Below are 10,172 nucleotides of genomic sequence, written 5' to 3'. Positions count from 1 at the left end.
GGATTGAGCCCTGCATCAGGCCCTCTGCTCAGCAGGGAGCCTGCTTCCCCCTCTCCCTTTGCCTGCCTCTCTGCCTACTTGTGATGTCTCCCTCTCTCAAATAAATAAATATTTAAAAAAAATAAAATAAGTAATATAAATAACTCAAAAGCCAGTAAGTGAATTTAATCGAGTACTGTATTACTAAACTTTTTTTTTTTAAGATTTACTTAAAGAAAATGGGGTGGGGGTGCAGAGGGAGAGAAAATCCCAAGCAGACTCCCTACTGAGCACAGAGCCTAACATGGGGCTTGATCTCACAAACCTGTTATCAAGACCCAAGCTGAAATCAGGAGTTGGACGCTTAACTGAGTCACCCAAGCACCCAATACGTCCTTTTAAAGCATGGAATATCCCAAGTTTGGATTACTTAAGAGTAATTAATCCAGAGCAATTATTAAGAGTTTTATATCTGTATGTTTTAGGACAATGTACATGACTTTTGATACATAATATAACATATAAGCATCTTTTATGTCTATTATAAAGCAAGAGTTTTAGTAAGAGACAGGAAGAAAAACACAGAACACCAATCTTTAGGGAACAAATTTATTTTGCTTTTTCTGAAAGTATCAGGAACTATGAAAAATAAGCTAAATATCTGGCCATACCAAAAGCAAAATACAAGTAAAAACAACATTTAGAAATCATGTGTGACCTTACACAAACATGTTTCAAGATACTAAGTATAACACTCCTTCCTCCACAAAGCAAAACAAGTTTATTAAACCACAATACTGAAGTTTTTTTAACTGACATAACTTAAAAAAAAAAAAAAAATTAAAAGGAAAAAAAAAACCATTCAATTCCCATCCTGGAAATTTGTCATTTATAAAACAACATCCTCAAATGTCAGGGACAATAAAGTTGGGAAACCTTTCACATATCAATAAAGGGATTCGGATTCCAACAGAACACAGTGCTTTAGAACTGGGGAAGAAGAGCTTTTGTCGCACTCAGTCTTACCAAATACAAATAAATACAAGAAGATTAAAAAAGTACTACTAAAGCAAAATCTTTCTGTAGAGTAGCAGCTTTCACAAAGTAAAAGGAATCCAGTTCTGCAGAGTTAGCCGTTCCAAAAGCATATGGCCACTTTTATTCCCGAAGTCCCAGAGGCTTGCACTATCAAAATAAAATGATCTTTTTCTTGGAGTAAGTCCAATGAAGGCACCAAAATCCTATCCTCCATGTTCACACAAATGACACTGAAAATGCTCTTACCATCCTTCCAAGATGACCTCAACCTATTAAGAGTTAACACTTTACATATGGAAGATGGAAAAGGAAGCTCCAGCCTCATCTGCATCAAACAAGGTCGAGTCTGTAACAGCCTTTGCCCCTCCCAAATCCTTCTAGTCTGGACCACTAGTTTAGGATACAAATACATTCCCATATTCCCTAGCCATTAAATAAACATTGGTGCAGGAAGACTCAACATTTATACTACTACTGAACTTTTTCAAACTTAATAAACCCATCTCCAAAAGTTAATTTCACAGCCCCTTACTATTGATTCATAATCTGGACTTAGTATGCAGCCCTCTTTGGTGTCCGTCTCTTCCAGTGTTTTTCAGTAATTTTACACTAGAGGAAACCTTGAAAAATCTTCCAAATTAAGGGAACCCTCATGGCATGGGAGTATGAGCAGTAAGTTAAGGATACTCTGATTTCACAAAAACCCAGAACTATCAGACTAGGATTCAGAGTTCTTTTTCTTCTCCTGGAGAAAATCTCGGGCTGAGATTCAGAGAAGAGGTTCCTCCCTTAGTTTTAGGAAAAGGAGAGAAAATGCTATTTAATTGGGTTTTGCAGTTCGTCATGGAGAGTTTTAGTTAAGGCTCCAGACCTGTTGCTATCTTTTCTTCATTCTCAAGCCCAACTGGCTGTGGAAACATTTCAAGAGTTCCTTTGGCAGAGTGATAGTTCCGAAGAGTCTGTTTCTTTTTAATCTGAGAATCTTATCACTTTCAGGAAAATACATATTCTCCAGGACCTTGCAGAAACTTGTTTCATTTGCTCATGTGATGAAAAATGTCCACTGAACAGACTAGTTTCTATAGCCATACTTGGGCTCCTGAGCACTCCAAAAAATCTGGCCTAGTAGCTCCTTGTATGTACTCTGGCAATTTACCTTTCAACTCAAACATCCTGTTGAGAACTCTTCCTCTGACAAGCACTGGATTTCTGTACGTAGATTTATGTGCTCTTTGTTCAGACTTTAGTTGTTTTTTTTTTTAAACATACTTATATAAATGGGTCTTTAGTAACAATTTCTGCAGCATTATCCAGAACTTTCATTTCATCTCCAAGTGTTTTGTATCAGCAGCTCTCTGTGAAGAAAGCCATGTGCTGTAACATCAACGTCAGGATTTTACCAATATGAGCAAAACCGATGAGCACCCGAAGTAAAGATGACAGACTTTCAGCCTTCAGATATGAAGACCCATTAAATTTATACTGCCTTGGTTTTGAGAGGCTCCTCATAGCAGAAAAAGCCTTCTTGAATTTCATCATTTACTAATCTTACCAAAGCTACAGTATGACAAATACTTGTGAAATCTGTTGACTTATCAACCCAGATAGAGAAGCTGCTGCTTTTCAGTTAATTTTTTAGCATCAGGTGACATTTAATTTAATAAACTGAAAGTGAAGGTTTTTCAATTTCTTATGCTGCTTCTTGCTCTAGCATTTTAACATTATGTTGAGATTAGATTCTTACCAACTATGTGAATTTTTCTTTTCTTGGTATAAGTGCTGTTACTAAATAATTTGCTTCTTAGACCTTTCACTGAATGTGATTTTATTTAAGATTTTATTTTTAAGTAATCTCTACATCCAACATGGAGCTTGGATGTATCACCCTGAGAATCAACAGTATCATGCTGTATGGACTGAGCCAGCCAGGGTGCCCCTGAATGTTTTTTTTTTTAAAGTTTACTGTTTTTTTAAAGTTTACTGTTTTTTAAAAGTTTTTTTAAAGTTTACTGTTTTTTAAAGTTTTTTTTTAAAGTTTACTGTTTTTTTAAACTTTTTACTGTTTTTTTAAAGTTTACTGTTTTGATATTCCAGATGCCATTAAAATAACAAACATTTTTACTCATCAAATGGTTTTGACTTACAGTTACAACTGCTGGAGAAATGCTAGGTTTGTAAGTTGCATTCCACTGACAATACATAATGCAATAGAACAGCTCGGATTTAAGTCTATGTAAGACCCCTGAAAAGTAGCTTTCGCTATAAAAAAAGAATTTGTGTCTCCTGTTGCACTATCATACTGAAGAAACTCAGAACACTAATTCTTCATCACTAACCTTAGCAGAAATGTCTGTAGTTCTATGCCTAAAATGGTCCTATCTCACACCATGTCTTCAAAAATTACAGCATTGGACCATCATATTTGTAACAAATGTTTATAAAATGTAAAAACTGACATAACTAAGTAATAGAATCACAAAAAGATAGAAAAAAGTCACAGAAACAATTCACTTCTAAACCTGTAAGACCCATGTTTTTGCAATGCTTACAACAAAAGTACGAAGGGACAGCTGAGTTGGCAACATATAAAAATTCTGTCCTTAAATGAAAATTTCCCTATGACTTTCTCTTTTACAGAGTTTGTTTGCTCCCCTAAGTCAGATGCCAGCACAGAAGGGGAGGCTGGGGAAGACAATCGGGAGGGAGAAGCCAACGCCATCTTGCCTCCACCCTCCGCTCCACAGAAGTGTTCATCATTATCCATAGCCTCTCCTAGCTCAACCAAATGCATATAGGCCTAACTGCACACTGGCATAGGGGGTTCAAAAGATCTCCAACAGAACCATTAATGGGGTTTCTCAATCACCGTTCAATATTATGAGTTCAGCATTATGCAGCGTACAAAGGTCAAAAACAATAAATTTTCAGTCATAATCTTATATGGAATCCTAGCACTATCTCACCGAACGCCATCTGGGAAACCCACCTGCAACACCAAAGGAGGTTTTTTTTTTTATCCTTATGAGAGATCATTTTCACTTGACTCAGATCTTTCTGTGACTTGACTTTCAAGTTCAGGTTTAGCTCCTCCCTCGTTCACCACCTGTGTCTCAGATCTTGGTTTTGTCTGCCCCAGTTCCTCATTATTTTCTGGTACTGCTTGCTGGTTATTTTTTCCTTCTGCTGGATCATGTTGATTTGATTTGTTCCCAGATTCCAATTTAGCTTCTTTCCCATTTCCTGCTTGCACGGACTGCTTTGGGTTAAGTTGTGATGGGTCCTTAGCACTCTTTACCACCTCCTGGAGATTATATTTTCTGAACAACATATAATCTTTCACAACACTCAGGCAACAGACAGCTTTAATGATTTCTACTACCACCGTGTACTGCGGATTAGTGAGATCCACTTTATTTTCCGAATTGAGGCTGCCTACTATTCCTGTAACAAAAAGAAGAGGAAAACAGAGGGAGAGGGATACCATGAAGCTTGACAGATACAAATACAATCTTTCATCTTTCTGTTTGGGACTTGGTAAACCAATTTATACACAGTCTACTCCTCTACATGGACCCGTCAAATTCTGTGAATTCTGGGCCCCTGGGTGGCCCAGGTCATGACCTCGGGGTCCTGGAATCAAGCGCCCTTACAGGGTTCTCTGCTCAGTGGCGAGTCTGCTTGTCTCCCTCTCCTCCCACCCCCCACTCATGCTCTCTCACACTCTCTAATGAGTAAATAAATCTTTACAAAAAGAAATGCTGTGAACCCTTTCAATAAATAAATACAAATGAAATCCCGAGACATTAATTAGAGTCCTTTTTTTCCAAAGAAAATTAAATCTTTTTTTTTTTTTTTAAAGATTTTATTTATTTATTTGACAGAGAGAGATCACAAGTAGGCAGAGACGCAGGCAGAGAGAGAGAAAGGAGGAAGCAGGCTCCCTGCTGAGCAGAGAGCCCAATGCAGGACTCGATCCCAGGACCCTGAGATCATGACCTGAGCCGAAGGCAGCGGCTTAACCCACTGAGCCACCCAGGCGCCCGAAAATTAAATCTTGATTTGGAAGATTTCCCATCTACCTACCAGAAAGTCTCATAACCAACATATTGAAATCTGTTAGATCTGATATTATTTTAAGAATTTTTTTTTTTTTTTTAATACTCTCTGCCCCCAATGTGTGGCTTGAACTCACAACCCTGGGATCAAGAGTCACATGCTCTACTTGCTAAGCCAGGCACGAACCCCCCCTTTTTTTTAGATATTTATTTATTTAAGAGAGAGAGATATCACAAGTAGGCAGAGAGGCAGGCGGAGCGGGGGGAGGGGAACAGGCTCCCCACTGAGCTGAAAGCCCAATGTGGGGTTCAATCCCAGGACCCTGAGATCATGGCCTGAGCTAAAGGCAGAGGCTTAACCCTCTGAACCACCCAGGTGCCCCCAGGTACTCCTATTTTAAAGACATTTTAATATACTTCTTTTATACTCAAAAATATAAGACTTAAGTTGTAAAAAAAAAAATTAATAAAATCAAGAACAAGTATTTAGTATTACATACTAACGTAAAATCACTAAGAAAAACATACCTGCCAATTCTTTGATAACTTCGTCTCTATTCATGTGACTGTTATTTCGAGATTTATATACAATCTGAAATGTTCCTTTGTTTGGAGATTTAAACCAGGGTTCCAAAAATGTTTCTGCATATTTTTTCATATCTTCTAAGAAAGCCTTGCATGTGCCTGAAATGGGTAACATACGTAGAATAACCCGAGTCTTCTTCTTCTTGGTTTTGTACATATCTTGGAGAATATGATGTACCAATTTCTCAGGTTCTAAAAGAAAAAAGAAAAAAAGCACAAAGCACACAAGTAAGTTAGGAATAAAAACTCTCATTTTAAAAGCTCTTGATATCAATGAAGTCTTCATTGGCAGTGACCTATGTCGACAGTATTAATAGAAGAAATTATCATAATGAATGTTAAATAAGTCTAACCAAACATTTTTTCCAACTTTCTTAACTGCCTATGCTGATTATTACTATATCTAATATGTTAACTCCTTTTTTGAAAGTTTTTTTTTTTTTTTGAGAGAGAAAATGAGAGAGAAAGAGAGCATGAGAAGGGGGAGGGTCAAAGGGAGAAGCGGGACTCCACCCTGACACTCCAGGATCATGACCTGAGCCAAAGGCAATCACTTAGCCAACTGAGCCATCCAGGCGCCCTAATATATTAACTCTTCAGCATTGTTACTGCTTTCACTAAAAACAACTGTTCATGAAGACACTGGAGTTAACATTTTTGTGATGTCTTCACTGCCCAACACCCTACTGTCTTCCTGTAACAATAGCAACTACAAACATAACATTATTAAATGGTATACTCTTTTACAAAACAAATCTGCAAGTCATTTTAAAAGATTTAATTTATCCATTAGTTAAGTCTGGACAATAATCTATATCTCAGAACTTAGAGAAGCCCCCAAACCATGAATTACACAAGATCATGATATGGTCCTTAGGCCATCCTCACTACCTACAAGTCTGTTTGGAGCTACTGAGTGTTTTTAATACTTTTAAATTAGTTAACTGCATTAAAAAATCTAGGAACTTCTCCAGATATTCAATTTCTTTTGAAAAACCAGAAGATCTGGCCCTACAGGCTTACATTCCAAATTGGCTGGCACTGAAGAGCAGCTGCTCCTCTTAAACAGAATATGTACTCTTGTTTCACCTAAAGTTACATACAAAGAAAGTGGTAAAGCCACGTTTCCACTCCTAAACCAATGTGATGTTCACCACCCCATCTGACCCTTCCATATGTCTAGTGCAAGAAGAGTGGAAAAGATCAGTCAAATAATTAACTGAGCCATAACCATGAAGCCATTTTGTAGGCAGTGTTCTAAGGCAAGGAGATGTCCAGATATTATAGGCTCAATAATCTTAAGGTTTATTAGTCATGAGTACCTATTCCAAGTGTCCTGATGAAGACTACATTATTTGCTCCACTCTCCACTGACTGGAATCTCCTTAGCTTCATCTCTGTCGATGCTTTAATGTCACCAACTTCTTTCTTCAAGGCAGCCTCCATGTCATCATCTTCTCCCTCACTTCCAGAGGGCTGCTGATCTTTGTCTGTAAACTGCATGAAACAAATGAGCAGAGATGCAAAAAGAGTTCATGTTAAAAGCTACAATTAAGGGGCGCCTGGGTGGTTCAGTGGGTTAAAGCCTCTGCCTTTGGCTCAGGTCATGATTCCCAGAGTCCTGGGATCAAGCCCCGCATCGGGCTCTCTGCTCCGCAAGGAGCCTGCTTCCCCCTCTCTCTCTGCCTGCCTCTCTGCCTACTTGTGATCTCTGTCTGTCAAAAAAATAAATAAAATCTTAAAAAAAAAAAAAAAGCTACAATTAACTACCTATGTGAAATCTCCAGTGGCAGACAGGTCAATACTGACAATAAAGCTTTTTATTAAAAAACTGACATCACAGGCGCCTGGGTGGCTCAGTTGCTTAAGTTACGGCCTTCGGCTCAGGTCATGACCCTGAAGTCCCAAGATCAAGACCCACATTGGGCTCTCTGCTCAGCAGGGAGTCTGCTTCTTCCTCTGACCTCTCTCCTCTCATGATCTCTCCCTCTCAAATAAATAAACTCTTAAAAAAAAAAAAGAAAGAAAGAAAGAAAGTAAGTGACATCGCTCTCTGCAAAATGTGGAGGAAAAACGGAGTTCCCTTAGAGTGGAACACATATAATTTGAAAATGCTTTGAAAAACATCTTAACTTTCTGGGACACAGGGTAACATGCTCACTAGATGAATTCATTCAAGATAGACCTTAATTCCATCACCGCATACCTTTGTGCCTAATAAGACATTCTCCTTTTGGTGAGATTACAAGGAGCAAGTGGAAGGCAGAGGACAAAGCCCAACCTGACATCTTGCAAACCCCAGTCCCCTCCCAGGTGGGATATGTGTGACATTCCTCAGGCACCCCTGGCTGCCCTAATGCTAAGGGAGGGAAAAATAAATGGTTAATGAATAGAGACCACAGTCGTGCAGGACAAGAGTTTCCCTCATCTTAGAAATGTTTTAGTGATTTACCAGGGGGGGCAAAAAAAAGCATTGTTATCAATAACCTAACTTCCAGAGGGAAACTCCCAAATATCTAACTGTTCAGGCTTTAGTAGAGGGGAAAAAACCACCCTAACTTGATAATGGCAGAGACTCTAATATCCTGTTGGTCCTCTTTAACATCCAAAAGTTCTTTTGAAAACCTCCCTTTTCCTTTACCTCCCCCAACTACCAAGTATATAATCAGTCACACCTCACAACCCCTGTGCAGCAGCTCCTTCTGCCCACAGGTCCTGACCCGGTGCTTTAAGAAAGCCACCATTTTGCACCAAAGACCTCTCGAGAATTCTTTCTTGGGCCTCAGCTCTGGACCTCACCTACATTCAAAAACTACATCAATTAGACCAAACAGGGCATAAAAAGCCCTTATATTCTACCAAGGAACAGGGAACAGAAAGAGTCAAGAATTTGCTCAAGGTACCAGTGTAGACAGGAACTCACTTCTTGCCCAGTTTTCTGCCCCATTATTAGTTTGCCAGACAAGCACTAATAATAATTATACACATTTATGGAACTTTATTACCTGCCACGATGTACTTTATATACATATGCAACTTTTCAGTCAACATTAAGTACACTATTATTTTTCTTTATTTAGCTCAGCAAAATTAAATAATACACCCACGTTCAAGCCCTAAAACTAGTAAATCGTGGACCTTGAATCCAAATGCCCCCTGTATTATCCTCCCTCTTTTAATTCATTGAGGTGTTTGTGTAGGTATTAGTCCTGATCCTAAGCAAGGAATATAATGATTTCCAAACTGTGATGGGAAAATTAGGTTTTAGGTGGTGTGAGGACAAAAAGTTCTTACTTTTTAAATTGCATTTACACGCGCATTTTAAAAGTAACTAGCACTAGTACTAAACCCTCTATTTCAGAGACACTGCTCAGGACAAACATCATTACAACCATGGTGTAGAAGTGGTAAGATACGTCAGAAACTGAGGGCAAATTAAGTTTCCTTTATTAACTTGGACCGTTCACTTAACCAGCTTGAGTGTCAGTGTCCTCGTGAACATTACTCCACAAATCTACTGTAAGTAGTAAACGTTTGAGAGCTTCGGAAACACAACATGTGGGCCGCAGAAGCAACCTATAAATAGAGGAGCCACTAGGATTACTAATGGGGGAGGAAGAAAACAAAACAAAACAAAAACAACCGAAAGCTGCAAGTTTTCAAGCACGCGACCCGGCTGGGGTCCGCAACCCCGGTAAGGTCAAGAGGCGGCAGCACAGAGGCGGCCACGCCCCTTCGCCAGCGCCCCACAAAATGCGCGCACGCGTAGAAGAAAGCCGGCCTTGCAGCATTCCCTCACTCAAACGCCGCTTGCCCTCTCCGGGCCATACCTTTTCCGGCCCGTACATGTCGTCGCCGTACTCGTTGAGCAGGCTGTACGCCTCCTCCACGCACTTGCGTTCGTTCATGTTGCAGGTAATGAGAATGCCCTGTAGCCCGGGTTCCAGCTGCCGGGACCCGCCGCCGTCGCAGCGCCGCGCCCGCTTGGCTTGCACATACTGAGCTTTGCCTTTGCGCTTTCCGCCGCTCGACTGAGGAGGCTGCTGGACTGGGGTCGCCATGGCGCGTGAGAACCGAGGCTAGCGAGAAACGTGTTTCTGCGCTGTTCCCGGCTTCCTCACCTCCGCTGGCGCGAGCTGGTTTACGTCACGTGTGCGCGACGGCCTTTCCCTAGTCCCGCCTCCAAGTTTCAGTCGGTGCTGCTCGGGGTCCTAGAGCCGGTAGGAGGCAGGTTGTGGAGAGGTGGTGCTAGGCCCATCTGTCCCGAATGTTGACAGGCACTTCTCACGGCTCTTCAGCCCATGCTCGGACTTCCAGGGAAAGGGGCCTTCGGGTGGAGGCCGGTCTGTAAACTTACATGCTGGGCTTCCAGCTGGATGCTGGGTGTAGATCGTGCTTGTAAAGAACGGTTTCGTTTACCATTCATAGTCACTGATTCATGCAGTTAGTATTTATTAAGTACCTATGTACTACTTAAGGACCTTAGTACTCAATTTGGCAGAGCAAGACGCATTT

General features: G+C 40.3%; 1 protein-coding gene across 1 annotated transcript; it reads right to left on the bottom strand.

Moving 5' to 3' along the window:
• Positions 1–3,980: 3,980 nt before the first annotated feature.
• On the bottom strand, positions 3,981–9,834 carry THUMPD1 (THUMP domain containing 1). Its single transcript, XM_032327493.1, has 4 exons — positions 9,488–9,834; positions 6,980–7,154; positions 5,601–5,849; positions 3,981–4,458 (listed from the first exon to the last, which is right to left on the bottom strand). The coding sequence occupies exons 1-4, from the start codon at positions 9,716–9,718 to the stop codon at positions 4,037–4,039; spliced, it is 1,077 nt and encodes a 358-aa protein (XP_032183384.1). The 5' UTR covers positions 9,719–9,834; the 3' UTR covers positions 3,981–4,036.
• Between the last annotated feature and the right edge of the window lie 338 nt (positions 9,835–10,172).

Source organism: Mustela erminea, chromosome 20, assembly GCF_009829155.1.
Source record: "Mustela erminea isolate mMusErm1 chromosome 20, mMusErm1.Pri, whole genome shotgun sequence".
In the NCBI taxonomy this organism is placed as follows: Eukaryota; Metazoa; Chordata; class Mammalia; order Carnivora; family Mustelidae; genus Mustela; species Mustela erminea.
Note: the sequence above shows the minus strand (reverse complement) of the source record. Positions and strands in the feature narration are given on the sequence as shown.